Raw genomic sequence first — 21,283 nt, forward strand, 5'->3', positions numbered from 1 at the left:
CGTTTCAGGTGCTGTTTTTTGTTTTGTCATAAAATATATAGGTAGTAGTATTGCTAGTTATATACATTTAGTATAATAATTTAGATTTTTAGTTTTTTTGTGCTGAGTTTTCAGGCGTATTTTTATTCAGAACACTAAAATTTGTCAGTTTTAGTATGGCTGAACAGATGTATAACATGGAGGAGGCCTATGCCATGCTGTGTTCAAACACAGATACCGCCAGTGATAATGAAGACCATTTCTTAATAATGTCCTCACCAAGAGATAGTGAAGAACCCCCAAAATGGCGGAGAAGGCAGAGTGACAGTCAAGTGACTCCAATTTGGTGCCCCCAAATATGTTTTTTCCAAATTTCAAAATTAATTTCTGCCCTGGGAACAAAAATTTACACCACCCGGTACAGCAAACTGGATTTTTTTTTAAATCTTTTTCACAGAAGATTTAGTTAACCTGATGGTTACACAAACCAATCTGTACACATCTCATCTTACAAACTCACCCCACATCTTACAATGCAAGGAGCCAGATGTGACATCCCACTGATGCCACAGAAATGCAAAAATTTGGGGGGCTTTTTCTGAATATGGGGCTTATTAAAAAAAGAACCGCCATACAGTCCTATTGGTCCACTGACGTACTATATGATATGCCAATGTACAGGGCTGTAATGATGAGTACACTATTTGATGCGCTGTTAACCATTACAGCGATAACAGCCAGTGCTCTGCCCTTGGTGTCCCTACCCATGACAGACTATTTAAAATTAGGCCACTGCTGACTCATTTTAATGAGAAATTTTCAGAGGCATACGCCCCACAAAAAAATATTGCTGTTCAAGGGGAGGTTGGGGTTCTGGCAATATTTGCCAAGTACACGCGCAAGATACAGATTTAAATTGTACAAGCTCTTAGATAATGAAAGTGGGTACACTTACAGATACCGTATGTATGAGGGAACAGATTCCCAGATCTGCCCACCAGAATGTCCCACCATCCTCAACATAAGTGCTAAAATTGTCTGGGACCTTTTATACCCCCTGCTCGGTAGAGGGTACCAGCTTTACATGGACAATTTTTATACAAGTGTCCCTCTTTTCAAGTGTCTGTTTGAAAAAGGAACAGTGGCCTGTGGTACAGTAAGGAGGAATGAAAAAGACCTCCCAGAAAATCTGGTGAATGAAAAATTGAGACCAGGCGACAGCAGGTTCCTGTATAATGAGAACATTATGCTAACTAAATTTAGAGACAAAAATGACGTCTTCATCCTCCCGTCTATGCATGCGGACCTCAGCACCCCTGTTCCTGTAGGAGGTAGTAACACCAAAGCCCTCAAGCCTGTGTGCATACAATAATACAGCCAACACATGGGAGGGGTGGACCTGACTGACCAATTATTACAGCCATACAATACGATGAGGAAGTCACGCGTCTGGTATAAAAAGGTTGCAGTGCACTTAATTCAAACAGCACTGTAATTCCTTTATCATTTTGCGCAAAGCAGGAAAAAATGCACGGTATCTTGATTACCAAGAACAAGTAATAAAGCCATTACTGTTCCAAGACTGGGCGGAAGAAAGTGAAAGCACATCCCATGGAAGTGAGGCCAGCATAATTGTACCAGCACAGCACTTCACAACTGAAATTCCCCGCACTGAAAAATAAGAGACAGCCCTACAAAAAAATGTTGCATTTGTTACAAAAATGGAGTTCGAAAAGACACGGGTTATCAATGCGACACTTGTATGGATAATCTGAGGGTTGTGCATCAAAGACTTTTCGTTCATTTCATTCATTCTCTACTTTTTTTTAACTTCTTTTGCTCTTTTCATATAGACGTACAGATATTTTACCCCTATTTCCTTTACAATATTGCTCATTTAAAAACTGGAATTATACCTCAAATAAAAGAAACCATTTTATTTTACCCCTAGATGAATCACTTCAGAACATCTGCAAACAAATTGTGCCTGGAATGCATCTAACTAGGCCCAAAAAGACACAAGGCACTTCAGTTTTATACTGTCCCATAATTCCAGCTAAGAATACATGGTCAACATAATCACTACACCCCTAAATGAATACTTTCAGGATCTAGTTTTAAAAATTGGGTCACTTCTGGAGGTATTCCATTGTTCTCCCAGCTTAAAGGGAACCTGTCACCAGCATTTCACCTAATAAACCAGCACTACCTGGTGGTAGTGGGTGAAAAATAATTTCTGTATAACCTATAATTGTCTTCTTAGTCGGCTCTGTAGCTTTAGTATTCAGTTTTTTAGTGTTCCCACGCCGTATGCTAATGAGCATAAAAGAGTCATATCTTTGTTTGAAAAAAGTCATATATTCATTCCTCAAGTCTTTCCGAGTTTTCCCCGGCCTCCTTACTTTTGATTGACAACTCCTCTCCTTCCCCCAGCACACTAAATCCTGCACTTGTGCATTGATGTCCTCTTCTGGGGTTTGCGTACAAAATGACACCGGATTATTACTATAAAAGGCGCAAAATGTTTGCAGACTGTTATCTACAGTCGGAGGAGGGTTTTGGGAGAGGGGATAACGGTAATGAACTTTTTATAGCAGCGGCTAGTCAGGGATATTTAAAGTTCAATAAGTGAAATGCTGGTGACAGGTTCCCTTTAAATCCTCTAAGTGTGGAGTGAGACTTATAAGTCATTTAAGCTATATCCTGAAACTACAGGGTATCACTTTGCTTTTGGGCCCTAGACATGGTGACAAAGATCAGATTTTGGTGGGGTTAATTTTGAACAAGAGAAACGGCAAAATAAATATTGGGCTATATTTCCTTAGTTTCATGTACTGGATACGAAGAAAAATTTGTGAGGGAAAAAAATGTATTTTTACATGGCTATGCATTGATTCCTCCAACAAAATGTAGACTCAAAACTACCAACTACACACATGAATAAATTACTTGAGGGTGTCGTTTCCAAAATGGGGGTCACTTCTTTGGGGTTTCCACTGTACTGATACATCTGTGCAAAATTCAAATGGCCTTCTTGACCTTCTAAACCCCACAGCGGGTCCAAGCAGCAATTTATTACCACATATGAGTTATTCCTTTTATCGGAAGAAATTGCTTTACAACTGTTGGGGTGCTTTTTCTCCTTTATTTCTTGTAAAGATGAAAAACTTTTATTTTTTTTCGGAAAGAATTTCGATTTTCATTTTTACGGCCTAATTCCAATAAATTCAGCATAAAAACTGTGGGCTCAAAATATAGCTCACTAGTCCCCTAGAGCAATTCCTTGAGGGGTATAGTTTCCAAAATGGGGTTATTTTTGGGGGATTTCCACTGTTTTGGTCCCTCCAGGGTGTTGCAAATGTGACTCCAAAATTGGAGCAAAATCTGCGCTCCAAAATCCGAATAAAGCTCCTGCTCCTCTGAGTTTTGCATTGGGTCCAAACAACAATTTATTTCCAAATATGGGGTATTCCTGTAATCGGGAGAATTTTCTTTACAAATGTTGGGGTGATTTTTTTACTTTATTCCTTGTAAAATATTAAAAACTTCTATGTTTTTTTTGGAAAAAATGTAGATTTTAATTTTCATGGCCTAATTTAAATAAATTCAGCAAAAAACCTGTGGGCTCAAAATGCTAACTATACCCCTAGATAAATTCCTTGAGGGTATAGTTTCCAAAATGGGGTCACTTTTGGGGGGTTTCCACTGTTTTGGCACCACAAGACCTCTTCAAACCTGACATGGTACCGAATATATTTTGTAATAAAAAGGAGTCCACAAAATTCACTAGGAGCACCTTTGATTCTGAGGCCTGTGTTTCAGTCCATTAGCAAACTATGGCCACATGTGGGATATTTCTAAAAACTGCAGAATCTGGGCAATAAATATTGAGTGTGTTTCTCGGGTAAAACCTTCTGTGGTACAGAAAAATATGTATTGCAAATGAATTTCGGCAAATAAAATGAAATGTGTACATTTCACCTCTACATTGCTTTAATTCAGGGGTCTCAAGCACGCGTGTGGCCCCTGGGGCTGTCATCTGCGGCCCGCGGGACACAGAGCCGCTAGTATCGGCTCTGCTCCGAGACTCTGGAATTCCCTGACATCACTGTCCACATATGTACAGCGATGTCTGGGGCTTCCCCAGAGCCGGAGTCCCGGGCAGAGCGCTAGTACAGGCTCTGCTCCGGGACTCTGTGGCATATATGGACAGTTTGTCAGGGTCTTCCCCAGAGCGGAGACCCGGGCAGAGCATTAGTATCGGCTCTGCTCCGGGACGCTGCGGAATTCCCTGACATAGCTGCCCATATATGGACAGTGTGTCAGGGTCTTCCCCAGAGCGGAGTCCCGGGCAGAGCGCTAGTACAGGCTCTGCTCCGGGACTCTGTGGAATTCCCTGACATCGCTGTCCACATATGAACAGAGATGTCTGGGGCTTCCCCAGAGCGGGAGTCCCGGGCAGAGCGCTAGTACAGGCTCTGCTCCGGGACTCTGGGGAAGCCTCTGACATCCCTGTCTATTCATCGACAATGATGTCAGGGGCTTCCCCAGAGCAGGAGTCCCAGTGATGTCAGGAGCACAGCTGGAGTCCCAGGAAGAGCCTACTAGCGCTCTTCCCGGGACTCCAGCTCTGGGGTTGCCCCTGACATCTCTGTCCATATATGGACAGTGATGTCAGGAGCAGAGCTGGAATCCCAGGCAGAGTGCCAGAAGCGGCTCTTCTCCGGGACCCCAGCTCTGGGCAAGCCCCTGACATCACTGTGGCAGCATCTCCGGAGGGAACTGTGGCAGCATCTGCGGAGGACACTGTGGCAGCATATACAGAGAGCACTGTGGCAGCATCAACAGAGAGCACTGTGGCAGCATCAACAGAGGGCACTGCGGCAGCATCTACAGAGGGCACTGCGGCAGCATCTACAGAGGGCACTGCGGCAGCATCTACAGAGGGCACTGCGGCAGCATCTACAGAGGGCACTGCGGCAGCATCTACAGAGGGCACTGCGGCAGCATCTACAGAGGGCACTGCGGCAGCATCTACAGAGGGCACTGCGGCAGCATCTACAGAGGGCACTGCGGCAGCATCTACAGAGGGCACTGCGGCAGCATCTACAGAGGGCACTGCGGCAGCATCCACAGAGGGCACTGCGGCAGCATCTACAGAGAGCACTGTGGCAGCATCTACAGAGGTCACTGCGGCAGCATCTACAGAGGGCACTACGTAAAGGACGGAACGTATTTCGGCCGCAAGTCCCGGACTGAACACAATGCAGGGAGCCGGGCTCCTAGCATCATAGTTATGTGCGATGCTAGGAGTCCCTGCCTCGCTGCATGACAACTGTCCCGTACTGTAATCATGTTTTCAGTACGGGACAGTAGTTCCACGGGGAGGCAGGGACTCCTAGCATCGTACATAACTATGATGCTAGGAGCCCGGCTCCCTGCAGTGTGTTCGGTCCGGGACTTGCGACCGAAATACATTCCGTCCATTACGGACGTAACATGCTCGTGTGAACCCAGCTTTTGGTTTTACTTTTATATAGCATATACAGTAAATTGGTTGATTACATTTTTGATCGCCACTTACTATGGTCTACTCTATTCGCTATTATTGTGTAAACAGCTGAGTAAGCACAATGCAGTGAACATTCTCATAATTGGTGGAGTGTCCAATGGTCAGGCCACTAGCACTTAGTCTCTACTTAGAAAACCTCTTTAACCCCTTAAGGACGCAGCCTAGTTTTGGCTTTTATACAACTTTTATTTTCTTATTTTTACACATCTTTTTTTAACTTTTTTTTTACTGTATTACTTTGTCCCACTAGGGGACTTGAGGGCAGAAGGCCCTGATCGCTATTCTAATACACTGAACTACATGCGTAGTGCAGTGTATTAGAACTGTCAGCTACTCACTGACAGCAAGCATAGTGGGTCCTGACGTTGTCAGGACCCACTAGGCTTCCGTCTATGGCATAGCCGGACGCCATTGTTTGGTGTCCGGTTGCCATAGTCACCATCGCTGGCCGCTATCGTGTAGCAGGCCGGCGATGGCAGCTTAACCCCTAAAAAGCCGCAATCTCTATAGAACGCGGCTTTTAAGGGGTTAATCAGCGGGGACACAGCGATCGGTCCCCGCTGTAGGAGCTGCGGCAGCTGCTGTACGAGACAGCAGCTGTCACAGCTCCTGTATGTGTCGGGAGGACGGCCGAAACGGCCGTTACTCCCGAGACGTACTATTAGGTCATGGAGCGCGAACGCTATAGTTACCATGACCTAATAGTACGTCCAGGAGCGGGAAGGGGTTAAGTATGGTTATGAAAGTGGAGACACAAGAACAAAGTCTTTTACTGAGAGTTTATTAATAATTATTTTATTTTAACTAATAATGTCCAATAATATCATACATAACCGGCTTATACTGGACAGATATTTGTCCATTTAGCAAGTTAAAATATACTCCACAAAGTCATGGGGGGAATCAAAAGCATTTGAATGCTAAAAATTTAAAAATATGAAAAGTAGATTTTTGTCTTTATAAACAGTATTTTCATTATGTTTGCTCCAGTGTATACGGTGAACCACACATGATAAAATTATTTTCTGCCTCAGAGTTGTCGTCTATGAAGGAAAACAGATTATGGCAGACTCTGGCCCACTATTTGACAAGACGTATGCAGGTGGACGGCTTGGACTCTTTGTTTTCTCCCAAGAGTTGATCTATTTCTCTGATCTCAAGTATGAATGTAAAGGTGAGTGTTGTGTTTTTTAAGGCATACTGTAACCTTCAAAATTAGATACTTTAATTGCATTATCTGTCATGCATGGCAATAATACAATGGTATAAATATAACGAGATGTGAAATTAGCGGATAGCATAACTTTATTGAGAATAGAAGAATAGATAAATATTAAGCTCATCGGAGATTAATTGCTTTATTGATACTAATTGACAACCTAATGTAAACGTAGAATTTATATATATATATATATATATATATATATATATATATATATATATATATATATATATATATGTATTTCTTCTTCCTATTCCTTTTTGATGATTAACAATGTTTGCACATCATAAAACTTGCCACTATAAGGCAGAGTCCAGACCGCAGCAAGTTATAATACAGTACAATGGAAATATTTCCATAACTCCATCTATGTGTACTGGGAAAATTCTGCACAAAAATCAGAGGATGGTGCAAATTTTAAAATGTCTCATTCTGTTGCGGATATGCTTTCGATTTTACCTTTTGCAATGCATAGGGAGAAATCTGTGGAAATTACACATGCAAATTTTGAAATATCCATGGCGGATAATTTCCCAGCCCCAGGTTGACGAGCTAGTTTTTTTTTTATCATTAAAGTAATCATATGTTTATATGGTAAATACAAAGATCAAATTTATTGACATTGGATTTCTTTTGAGAAAATTGTGGATGGCAAATAAAATTAAAAAAAAAAAAACATTTTACCCTCTCAAACCAATTCTTTCACTGGAAGCACATATTACTGCACTGAAGCTTTTATTTAGCAAATTACAAAATTAATTGAAAAAGGCATTTGGATGGATAAAATAATTTTGTTGCCTTGACTGAAAATGGAGTTGACATTCCATAATAATAATAATAATACTGTAGTAATATTAATAATAATTAGAAAAAATTACATTGCCAAATGCTGCTACGAAGACTGAAGTTTTTTAGATTCTGTACTTTTTAAGTATGGAACGATAGTTGATAAGATTGAAAAAAGAGACATCTCCATTAAGTCCAACCTATAATCCTACCATGTTGATCCACAGGAAGGCAAAAATTCTTATAAAGCGGATGCCAATTTCCCAAAATTAAGGTAAAAATTCCTCCACAACTCAAAATATGGCAATCGAAGTAACGTCCGATATCCAGAATCTACTATCCATAACTTGAAATATTATATTTTTTCGGAATGACAACCAGGCCTTTCTTTATCTTGCTCAATGATTCAACCATTACAACATTCTTTGGCAGAGAGATCTAAAGTATCACTGCTCATATAGTAAAGAATCCCTGTCAATGATTATGGTAAAACCGAATATAGTCTGATTTATGGTAAAAGCTGACACTGCTTAAAATTCTCTAGGAAAGGAATTTAAGAGAGTATCAAAGTTAACTGAGATAAAAAGAGTTAGTAGAAGTACAGTATATAAAAGGAACATGCTAGGACTACAGATTTGGCTAATAAATAAAGTTGTTCCTTATCTGACTGGAATGCTGTAGTGGTATCAAGCCCAATCTTTATGCATTTACATTAATATTTCCATATGTTTATTTAAAGCATTATGTCATCTTCCTGGGGTCATCCAAGAAATTATCTATCTCATAAAGTAACTGTATAAAGTCTCTGAGGAGTTTAGACACTTACCAGCTGTTGAAATTTTCTGTAGTCCTTTTCAATATGATGAGTGGAAACCTGGGAATTTAATGACTTTTATAATCTGTGATAACTTTTCTTTTTGATAGCTGGGTAAGTGGCAAATATTTTTAAAAAAAGGACTCCTCAGGCGTTACTGGGATTCAGGATGGAGGGCAAAGTTACAAAACTGCGCTAAATACAAATTGTTTGGTACTTAATGCAGAGGCGTAGCTAGGTTCTCCAGCACCCAGGGCAAAGATTTAGTTTGGTGCCCCCCCCAACCTCTTTCCCGACATCTCCTTCCCCCTCGCCGTGTTTGTTTTCTCTACCAATCGACGTGTCATTTCTTTTTATGTAACGCGAGCATAAAATTATTTGTACATTTCACAAGCAATATGGTTCTATACACAACACCAGAACCAAGCTCGGTACATATATACAGCCCCAGAACAAATACAGCTCAATTTAGTGCAACCCCTGCCGTATAGGTGTGTACGGCGTAAAACTACAGCTCCCAGCATAGCCCGAACAATGGTAAGGATATGCTGGGAGATGCCGTTTCACAAAAAATAAATCCTATCATAATCATTCCACCCATCATCTCGCTGCAGATCATACAGTGACTACAGTGCTGATTAGAGGCAGAGTGAACATTTACATTAAGTGACTCACCGGTGACATCTCAGATTCTAGTTATTTTTCTCCATTTCGTCCAGACCTCTATGATGACTTCTCCCGGTCCATTTCTGCAGTTTGCCGCTCAGATGTCTTCAGCTTCTCACTTTTCCAACATTTCTGCACCTATAAATAAATATAAAGTTATCATTATACCACACACTATGCCCCTAAATATAATAGCGCCAAACACTGCACCTCTAATTATAATAGCACCATACACCGTGTCCCACACACACACTGTGCCCCCTGTAGATAGTGCCTGCCATAGAGCCCCCTGTAGATAGTGCCTGCCATAGAGCGCCCTGTAGATAGTGCCTGCCATAGAGCGCCCTGTAGATAGTGCCCCCATATAGACCACCCCTGTATATAGTGTCCCACAAATAACTCCCCCTATAGTGCTCTACAGATAGCCCACCCCTGTATATAGCCCCCTGTAGATATAGCCCACCCCTGTATATAGAGCTCTACAGATAGCCCAACCATGTATGTAGCCCCCCTGTAGATATAGCCCACCCCGGTATATAGTGCTCCACATATAGTCCACCCCTGTATATAGTGTTTCACATATAGCCCACCCCTGTATATAGCCCCCCCTTGTACATATAGTCCACCCCTGTATATAGTGCTCCACTAGATAGTCCACCCCTGTATATAGTGCTCCACTAAATAGTCCACCCCTGTATATAGTGCTCCACTAGATAGTCCACTCCTGCATATAGTGCTCCACAGATAGCCCACCCCTGTATATACTATATACAAGGGTGGGCTATCTGTGGAGCACTATATACAGGGGTGGACTATATGTACAAGGGGGCTATATACAGGGGTGGGCTTTCTGTGGAGCACTATAGGGGGAGCTATTTGTTGGATACTATATACAGGGGTGGGCTATATCTACAGGGGGACTATATACAGGGGTGGGCTATATCTACAGGGGGACCATATCTACAGGGGGACCATATCTACAGGGGGGCTATATACAGGGGTGGGCTTTCTGTGGAGCACTATAAGGGGAGCTATTTGTTGGATACTATATACAGGGGTGTGCTATATCTACAGGGGGACTATATACAGGGGTGGGCTATATCTACAGGGGGACCATATCTACAGGGGGACCATATCTACAGGGGGACTATATACAGGGGTGGGCTATCTACAGGGGGACCATATCTACAGGGGGACCATATCTACAGGGGGACCATATCTACAGGGCTGGGCTATACACAGGGGGGCTATATCTACAGGGGTGGGCTATACACAGGGGGGCTATATCTACAGAGGGGGCTATATACAGGGGTGGGCTATACACAGGGGACTATATCTACATGGGTGGGCTATACATAGGGGGCTATATACAGGGGTGGGCTATATACAGGGGGAATATATCTACAGGGGGCTATATCTACAGGGCTGGGCTATATCTACAGGGGGGGCTATATACTGGGGTGGGCTATCTATGGAGCAACATATACAGGGGTGGGCTATATCTACAGGGGGCTATATACTATATAGCCCACTCCTGTATATGGTGCTCTATAGACAGCCCACTCCAGTATATAGTCCCCCTGTAGATATAGTCCCCCTGTATATAGCCCCCTGTAGATATAGTCCCCCTGTATATAGCCCCCCTGTAGATATAGTCCCCCTGTAGATATAGTCCCCCTGTATATAACCCAGCATATATAGTCCCCCTGTATATAGCCCAGCCCTGTAGATATAGTCCCCCTGTATATAGCCCCCCTGTAGATATAGTCCCCCTGTATATAGCCCCCCTGTAGATATAGTCCCCCTGTATATAGCCCAGCAGATATAGTCCCCCTGTATATAGCCCAGCCCTGTAGATATAGCCCAGCCCTGTAGATATAGTCCCCCTGTATATAGCCCAGCCCTGTAGATATAGTCCCCCTGTAGATAGACACCCCCCGTAGATAAAGCCCCCCGCGAGTAGACAAAGTCCCCGGCAGATGCAGCCACACACTTCTATTACAATTTAAAAAATATATAAAAAAAAAAATATTTCAAACTCACCTTATTCCCACTCCCACGCCGTCCGGCAGCCATGGAGACCTGCTCTCTTCTGCGCAGGTCTCCAGGGGGTTGAACGCAGCATCTATGAAAGGCGCTGATTGGCTGGGCAGGATGACTTTCCCTGCCAGTCAGTCAGCGCCTTTCATCGACGGAAGCGTCACTGGTACAAAAGGTACCAGTCGCTTCATTCGTGGAAAGGCGCTGAATGGCCGGGCACGGAACGTGCCCGGTCATTCATTGCTTCTAATTGTACCTGTGTCCTTGCGACACAGGTACAATTATAGTGCAGGAGGAGGTGGCGCTGGTGCCCCCCTCTGAACTGCGCCCGGGGCACGTGCCTCGCTTGCCCCCCCCCCCCTAGCTACGCCCCTGCTTAATGTAACCAATCCAAGTCTTCTCCCCTTCTATACTGAATAAAATAAATAGTCTCATGAGCTACTTCAGGGTCAGCTTAGCAAAAATGGAACCTTCAAAATATTCTTTTTGCTGCCCTATCAACCTAACTACAAGTGTCATTCCCATTCATATGGCAAAGCCGTTTTTATAAATATTTATGGTCAAGGTTTCCCCTGATGCCTTGGCATTATATAGGTTCCTTCTATGTAAGATCAGTTATTGGACAATTATCATTGTTCAGGAGAATCTGTCATCAAAATGGATATGCTGTTTGCCTACCTGTATTTTCTTTCGACTGCGGCTGGTTAACCCCTTCAGGACACAGCCTGTTTTGGCCTTCAGGACGCAGCCAATTTTTTCAAATCTGATATGTTTCACTTTATGTGGTAATAACTTCGTAATGCTTTTACCTATCCAAGCGATTCTGAGATTGTTTTCTCGTGAGACATTGGACTTTATGTTACTGGCAAAATTTGCTCGATACATTAAGTATTTAATTGTGAAAAACACCAAAATTTAGAGAAAAATTTCAAAAATTTGAATTTTTCTAAATTTATATGTATCTGCTTGTAAGACAGATGGTAATACCACACAAAATTGTTGCTAATTAACATCCCCCATATGTCTACTTTAGATTGGCATTGTTTTTTGAACATCCTTTTATTTTTCTATGACATCACAAGGCATAGAACTTTAGCAGCAATTTCTCACATTTTCAAGAAAATTTCCAAAGGCTATTTTTACAGGGGCCAGTTCAGTTGTGAAGTGGATTTTAGGGCCTTATATATTAGAAACCCTCGATAAGTCACCCCATTTTAAAAACTTCACCCCTCAAAGTATTCAAAACAGCATTTAGAAAGTTTCTTAACCCTTTAGATGTTTCACAGGAATTAAGGCAAAGTTTTTTTTGCTGAAATTAATTTTTCATCTATTTTTTTTGTAACACAGAAAGTTTGACCAGAGAAACGCAACTCAATATCTATTTCCCAGATTCTGCAGTTTTTAGAAATACCCCACATGTGGCCCTAGTGCACTTATTGACTGCAGCACCAGCCTCAGAAGCAAAGGAGCACCTAGAGGATTTTGGGGCCTCCTTTTTTATTAGAAAATATTTTAGGCACCATGTCGGGTCTGAAAGGCTCTTGCGGCGCCAAAACAGTGGAAATCCCCCAAAAGTGACCCCATTTCGGAAACTATACCCCTTGAGGAAATTATCTAGGGGTATAGTGAGCATTTTGACCCTGCAGGTTTTTTGGAGAAATTATTGGAAGTAGGCCGTGAAAATGAAAATCTACATTCTTTCAAAGAAAATGTAGGTTTAGCTAATTTTTTCTAATTTCCACAGGGGCTAAAAGGAGAAAATGCACCACTACATTTGTAAAGCAATTTCTCCCGAGCAAAACAGTACCCCACATGTGGTGATAAACGTTTGTTTGGACACACGGCAGGGCTTAGAAGGGAAAGAGCGACATTTGGTTTTTGCAGCTCAAATTTAGCAGGAATGGTTTGCGGAGACCACGTCGCATTTGCAAAGCCCCTAAGGGACCAAAACAGTGAAAACACCAAAAAAGTGACTCCATTTAGGAAACTAAACCCCTTGAAGAATCCATCTAGGGGTGTAGTGAGCATTTTGAACCCACAGGGGTTTCATAGATTTTATTAGAATTGGGCAGTGAAGATAAAAAAAATACTTTTTTTCCAATAAGACGTAGCTTTAGCTCAAAATTTTTCATTTTCTCAACAAATAAAGGAATAAAAAAAAAAAACAACATTTGTAAAGCAACTTCTCTGGAGTACGGCAATACGCCATTTGTGGTCATAAACTGCTGTTTGGGCACACGGCAAGGATCTGAAGAGAAGGAGCGCCATTTGGCTTTTGGAGCACAGATTTTGCTGGATTGGTTTCTTGACACCATGTCACTATTGCAAAGCTCCTAAGGTGTCAGTACAGTGGAAACTCCACAAAAGTGATTCCATTCACAAAACTACACCCCTTGAGGAATTCATCTAGGGGTGTAGTGAGCATTTTGACCCCACAGGTGTTTCATAGATTTTATTAGAATTGGGCAGTGAAAAATAAAAAAAATCCTTTTTCTTCAATAAGACGTAGTTTTAGCTGAAAATGTTTCATTTTCTCAACAAATAAATGAAAAAAAGCACCACAACACTTGTAAAGCAACTTCTCCTGTGTACGGCAATACCACATATGTGGTCATAAACTGCTGTTTGGGCACACAGTAGGGCTCAGAAGGGAAGGAGCGCCATTTGGCTTTTGGAGTACAGATTTTGCTGGATTGGTTTCTGGGCGCTATGTCGCATTTGCAAAGTCCCTGTGGGACCAAAACAGTGGATCCCCCCCAGAAGTGACCCCATTTTGGAAACTACACCCCTCAAGGTATTCACTTAGGGGTGTAGTGAGCATATTAACACCACAGGTGATTGGCAGAAATTGGTGTGCACTCGATGTTGCAGAGTGAAAATGGGATTTTTTTCTATAGATATGCCAATATGTGGCGCCCAGCTTGTGCCACTGGAGACACACACCCCAAAAATTGTTAAAAGGGTTCTCCCGGGTATGGCGATGCCATATATGTGGAAGTAAACTGCTGTTTTGGCACACTGTAGGGTTCAGAAGGGAGGTAGCGCCATTTGGCTTTTGGAGTGTGGATTTTGCTTGTAGTAGTCTTGTATTGAGTCTTACTGGTGTTTCCGTTTATAATGTGGGGGTACATGTGAGCTGTAGTTATTATTGGTACCATTTTGGGGTACATGCGACTTTTTGATCACATGTTATCCTTTTTTTTTTGGGAGGCAAGGTGACCAAAAAACAGCAATTCTGACATTATTTTTTTAATTCTTTTTATACAGCGTTCACCACGCTTTATAAATTACACGTTACCTTTATTCTGCAGGTCAGTCCGATTCCGGTGATACCTAATTTATAGAACTTTTTTATGTTTTACAACTTTTTGCACAATAAAATAAACTTTGGAAAGAGAATGGATTTTTTCTGTCGCCAAGTTGTGAGTGCCATAACGGTTTTAATTTTTTCGTTGATGGGGCTGTATGAGGGCTTATTTTTAGCGAGACGAGTTATAGTTTTTATAGGTACCATTTTTGGGTACATGTGACTTTTTGATCACTTTTTATTTCAATTTTTGGAAGACAAAGTGACCAAAAAATAGCAATTATGTCAGTATTTTTTAGTTTTTTTTTACGGCGTTCACTTTGCGGAATAAATAACATAATATTTTTATAGTTACGGTCGTTACGGTCGCAGTGATACCAAATATGTATGGCTTTATTATTTTTTTCAATAATAAATGACTTGATAAAGGAAAAAGGGCGATTGTGTTTTGTGTTATTATTTGAAACTTTTATTGTATTTTTAGAGCTTTTATTTTTACTTTTTTTACGCTTTTTTTTACACTTTTCTTTAGTCCCACTATGGGACTTGAAGGTCCAACTGTTTGTTTGATGTTCTAATACATTGCACTACCCATGTAGTGCAACGTTATTAGAACTGTCAGTTGTTCACTGACAGCAAGCCGATCAGGCTCCATTTGCCATCAGGCTTCCATTTGCGATCAGGCTTCCATTTGCGATCAGGCTTCCATTTGCCATAGCAATCGCCCCCCCGCCACAATCGGCCCCCGCAATCGCGTAGCGGGGTGCCGATGTTGCTATAAGAACTTAAATGCGGCGGTCACTATTGACTGCCGCAATTAAGGGGTTAATCGGTTCGGATCACCGCTGTGATCCGACCCGATGTTTTCCCACAGTACTAAGGCTGCTAGTAGCAGCCTGTACTGGGAGATGCCGGGCTGCGGGGAGCGCCTGTGTGCTCTGTTAGGAGCACACGTGGATTAACGGGCTGCAGGCACAACGACCAGCTTTGCAACCCGTTAATCTACGTTGGGTGGTCGTGAAGGGGTTAAGGAACATCAGGCCTTAAAGAATGACATCACCAAGTGTGTAACTAATAGGTTAACCAGAAACATGTTACTTTTACATCTATGGCCATGTGGCAGTTCAACACATACCCTACTTAATGAACACCTATAGAAATATGAGTGCTAGACCCAAGACATGCAATAAAAAAGTACAAAGTTTATTGATATACATGAAAAACATACATATTGTAGAAAGGGATAGGTACAGACCGCATAAAACAGAAATGGGTTTCAAGGACAAAATGTCTGGTCACATAAGTAAGGAAGATGAGCAATCCACCAGACCTAAAATTCAAGTTAAAATAGTAGAGGCAGGATGGTCAAAAACCTGCAAGACTATAAAAGAAATTCAGTAGTTGGTAAAGCATGTGCCTTAAAAGATACAAAAGTATGCGAGGCAAGTGCATGAGACCAGTAGCCATGCATACCCAGAAAAACCCGACGTATGTTTCGCTTAGAAATGCCTCATCTGGGGTGGCTTTTCTAAGCGAAACATATGTTGGGTTTTTCTGGGTATGCATGACTGGTTTCAGGCACGTGCCTCATATACTTTTGTATCTTTTAAAGCATTTGTCTTACTAACTATTGCATTTCTTTGACAGGCTTGCACGTGTGTGTGTGTATATATATATATATATATATATATATATATATATATATATATATATATATATAATGTCTCCTTTTTTACTCCCTTATTTGCACTAGCAGCTTGACCATCCTGCCCCTACTATTATAACTTGAATTATACAATATATATCTTTTTAATGTATATCAATAAACTTTATACTTTTTTATTGCATTTCTTGGGTCTAGCACTCGTGTCTCTATAGGTATTTATTTGGATTTAGGACTGTTCATTTAGATCCTGACTTGTTTAAACACTTCATCATTGGGACATTGGGACCATTGTTTTGTTTAGATGCTGATATACCCTACTTATCTCAAGAGTCCCTCTTCTCAGTTATCCCAGGTTCCCAGAAAATGCTGAAAATCGCATTCATTACTGCTTAGCAGTTGGTAAAATCTTAGTACTGGAAATCAACACTTGTGCCAACAGTTATGAAGTGAATCAATGAATTACATTTTCTGATGCACTTAGAGCGCATAATGGCTGATGATGCCAACTGGTACCACAGCTTCCTTAAAGGAACACTAAACCTAGAAATGAATGAAAAAGGTATAGAAGAAGAAAATCTTATCCACAGTATTTGCGGTATTGTTTGCATTTCTCAAAACAGTTTTGTAGAAATTTTGCAGTAAACACAAATGTTATCTAACAAACTGAACAGTCCCCTGCACCAGGGTGGACAGACATCAATAAATTCAGACTCTCCATAAAAAGATGTGATTTATTGGACAGTATGCATAGTAAAAAAAAAAATATAAATAAATAAACAATAGTATCTGTATCACTTTTGAAGCTGGGGGTATTTTTCAGGTAAGGCTTCGTTCACATCTGCGTTAGGGCTCCGTTCTGGCGCTCCGTCAGAGCCCTGACTGACCCAAACTAAAACCGTAGGTTTCCGTTTCCATCACCATTGATTTCAATGGTGACGGGTCCGGTGCCAATGGTTTCAGTTTGTCTCCGTTGTGCAAGCGTTCCGTCGTTTTGACGGGATGAATACCATAGTCGACTATGCAATTATTATTTTTACTATTTACAGTAATTGCTGCAAATATGCTCATAATAATATTCTAAGCTACAGACATATGTCACATAATATTTATCTTTTCTTTTTGGTTTATCAATTTGTCCATAAAACTTTTTGTTGTCTAATTTTTGAAGATAGTTGGTAACCTTGCTTATGTTCCACTGCTAAAATGCTCTATGGCAAGCTGACAACATAGACACTACAGTGAGAAAGCTGCGTGCATCCTGTTAATGCATCTGTTTAAAAAAGAAAAGTATGTTTACAACAGGATGCAACACTATGCCTTTTCTGTTTCATCCTATTGTCTACTTCAACAGGACTCAAAAATTTGTCAGGCATAAAACGGACGCAGACAGGGCACTTTTTAGCATATTAAAATGGTGCACAAACTAATCATGTTTATTCAGTGGTCAACATGTCATGAGACATTGTCTAATATTTGCATTTATAAAAATTGGTTTAATATATAATTTGCATGAAACATTTATCGCTGTGTTTTGGTACTTTTCTTTCACAGATTCTTGAGAAGTATTTGATGCAATATGTGTACCGTGCATCCTATGTCTAAGACACCTCAACTCAACCTAAGACTCCCAACCATCATCAAATGACGTCTTTACTGCAGGCCGGGTAATGCCTCATATTACCTCTAAGGACAGTGCATAAGAAGAACAAGTTGCACAATTTCAGCAGAGGGGGAAAATGGCCTAATTGTTCTTAGTAGGTTGATAAATCATCAGTTTAAGGCTATGTTCACACAGATTTTTTTGAAGGAGGAATTTCTGCCTCAAAATTCAGTTTGGAAGTTTGAAGTAGATTTTTCTCTCCCTGCACGCCGATTTTTGTTGCGTTTTTCTCCCGTGGCCATTGAGCGCCGCGGGCATAAAACGCCGCGAAATACGCTTTTTCTGCCTCCCATTGAAGTCAATGGGAGGTTAAAGGCATAAACGCCCGAAGATAGGGCATGTCCCTTCTATCTCCCACGAGTCGGTTTTACCGCTCGCGGGAGAAGACCGCCCCCGCCTCCCATTGAAATCAATGGGAGGCATTTTCGGGCCGTTTTTGATGAGTTTTGTGGCGCGGTTTCCGCGTAAAAAAAACTCAGTGTGAACATAGCCTAAGATGGGGGATGTGTGTAAAACGTTAATGCAAATAATAGCATACATTATAATTTATGCTATACTGTAATAGCCAACTCACACATTTTACCTGGCTTTTTCATAAATGTGCTTGTTTATCCCGAGATTTGGAATATCTACCAGCACTATACCATTGTCAAAATAGAAAAAAGTGGGATGAATTTTCTGAGATTCCTTGTTTTTAATATGTATTTCAGTAAATGGAAACATGTAGGTCTGCCCTTAAATAACACCTTAAGGTTACTTTCACGAGTAGCGAAAAAATCTGTCGTAATTCTGTCTGCAGATTTTGAATTTAAAATTTGTTGCGGATTTCACCCCTCTCATTTAATGAAGTGAAATCCGCGGCGTAGGTCTGCAACAGAAATTTACATGCTGCGGAAAAGTTCTGCAGCGTTTGGATGAGATTCATTTAAATCCGCAGCATTTTCGCTACGTGTGACCATACCCTAAATGTAAGAGAAAAAGTTAAATGCTACACATTTAGAAATTACAATCATATTTAGGTTGATTGGTTAGGCCAAGACCACACACACAGTTTTGATGCAGTTTTTGGCTCCACAGGAGTGGACACCAAAGAATGGATTTATACACATTTTCTTTCCTTTAGTCCCACTTCTGGCTTTGGTTCAAAAAAACTGCATCAAAACTCTGTGTGTGATTTTACCCTTAGTAAATAAACTTATATGTGAAATTTCAAAATCAAATGGAGTAGACTACAAAAAAAATCCTCTTGTCTGTGAAAGCTGTGAAGCTGTTCTACAAAAACAAAATGCTCAGGAATCACATTAAAGGGAACCTGTCACCAGCATTTCACCTATTGAACTTTACATATCCCTCACTGGCTGCTGCTATAAAAAGTTAATTACCGTTATCCCCTCTCCCAAACTCCTTCTCCAAATGTAAATAACTGTTTGCAAACATTTTGCGAATTTTATCGTAATAATCCGGTATCCCTTTGTGCGTACACCCCAGAAGTGGACATTCATGCACAAGCGCAGGATTTTGTGTGCTGGGGGAAGGCGAGGAGCTGTCAATCAAAAGTAAGGACGCAGGGAAAACTTGGAAAGACTTAAGGAATTAAGTTATGACTCTTTTCAAACGAAGATTTGACTCTTTTCAAACGAAGATATGACTCTTTTATGCTCATTAGCATACGGTGTGCGAACACTAAGAAGACACTTAAAGGTTATATAGAAATGCATTTTCACCCACTACATCCAGGTAGAGCTGGTTTAATAGGGGAAATGCTGGTGACTGGTTCCCTTTAAGGGTATGTTCACACGCAGTGTTTTCAGGTGATTTTCGGGGCATAAAAACCTCGAAAATCGGCTGAAAATACAGAAGCTGTACGCCTCCAAATATCTGCCCATTGATTTCAATGGAAAAAACGGCGTTTCGTTCCGACAGGGCGTTCTTTTACGTGGCCGTTTGAAAAAATGGCACGGAAAAAAACTCCCTGTAAAAAGAATTACATGTCACTACTTGAGCCATTTTTGGAGCCGCTTTTCATTGGGTCAATAGAAAAACAGCTCCAAAAAACGCCTCTAAAAACGTTTGATGCTTAAAAAATGGCTGAAAATCTGAGGATGTTTTCCCTTGAAAACAGCTCGGTATTTTATGGCCGTTTTTAGTTTGTCGTGTGTACATACCCTGTAAAGCATTGGATTTTCCAAAAGGACTAACAGACCTTGGTTGAAGAATAATCCAAAAGGAGTTTATTTTAAGCATTCCTTCGTTCCAACAAAACGTAATTACATGGTGAAAAGTCCATAGTTTGTGTAACAGAATCCTTACATCTCAGGCTGTTGCAAATACGAAGTCTCTCCTCAGGTTAGCAGCACCAATCCATAATCTCCACAATCATCTACTACCACCGATTGCTGTTTAATGATGTCCCTTTATACACTTGAAAACTCCCACAATCCTATGCAAGTTTCCATATAAAATACTGGAGTTGCTGCTGGCCTGCCTCTCATAAGGTTAGAGCAGACACACCCGGCTGCATGTAAGTGAACCAAACAAACATATTTTACACACATTTACCCATGTTGTTATACGCATTTTCCTAGGTTTTGGTACATTGTACCAGGTGGCAAAACCATGAAAGGGGGGAATAAATAGAACATTAGGTGGCCAGCCTAATGAGAAACAAAGGAATAAGAAGTATACCATTCACACAGAAGTCTTGCCAGTCCAGGGAAACTCATGCATCATAACAGAGGTTACAAACATAATATCAGTTGCAAACATAAAACATTTCACTTCTCCACATACCCTTAAAGTTACTAATGATTACTTGCCATTATGATTATTTCCATATGCCAACTAGCTTACTTTTACCCATCAGTCATTTTGATAGATGTTACATAAAATAAATTAGTTATAGTTTGTTTTTCTATAACATAATTAATTAATTAATAAGGATTGTAAAGCAGTAGAATTGCTCTGTTATCACTTATGTTATTAAATATAGCACAGGATGGTAAAAGGTGAGAATTTGGGTTATAGCAGTATCCTGGATTCTTTTCAGGACTTGTCAGTGCTCTGTGCACAATGTTGATTGTTATTATATATATATATATATATATATATATATATATATATATATATATATATATATATATATATATATATATATATATATATATATATATATATATATAAATGTGTGTGTGTTTATATGTATTGTAGTAATTAAGTCATTTATTAAGTATGAACATTTTAGATTTTTTTTGTGTCAGTATTGGTGCATTGAAGTACACTATAATACTCACGTATCTTCATAATCCCTAATACCAGCACTATTCACAGAACTCGACAACTTATAAAACATACCAGCACATTGCAGGAGAGTAGTTGTATATTTATTTCTATTTAAATAGCTTGAATAGTTAAACTTTATTACTTTACTCAATTCTAGCCTACTAAAGGCAAGCATATATATGTCGTAGAACAAAATGACCTTCTCAGGGACATCACAATCATAACAATTGTTCTTGTATTTTGTATGCTTTTCTGGTAGAAGAGAGCTGACAAGAATAAATAACTAACATTT

General features: G+C 40.6%; 1 protein-coding gene across 1 annotated transcript in view; it reads left to right on the plus strand.

Annotated features, from left to right (window-relative positions):
* THBS2 (thrombospondin 2) overlaps positions 1-20,806 on the plus strand; it is a 223,322-nt gene extending 202,516 nt beyond the window's left edge. The window contains exons 21-22 of the mRNA XM_075862740.1: positions 6,586-6,725; positions 17,604-20,806. Of these exons, the coding sequence (XP_075718855.1) occupies positions 6,586-6,725; positions 17,604-17,611 (148 nt within the window). The 3' untranslated portion in view covers positions 17,612-20,806. The remainder of the gene's footprint in view (positions 1-6,585; positions 6,726-17,603) is intronic.
* Positions 20,807-21,283: the final 477 nt, after the last annotated feature.

Source organism: Rhinoderma darwinii, chromosome 4 (genome assembly GCF_050947455.1).
Source record: "Rhinoderma darwinii isolate aRhiDar2 chromosome 4, aRhiDar2.hap1, whole genome shotgun sequence".
Lineage (NCBI taxonomy): Eukaryota > Metazoa > Chordata > Amphibia > Anura > Rhinodermatidae > Rhinoderma > Rhinoderma darwinii.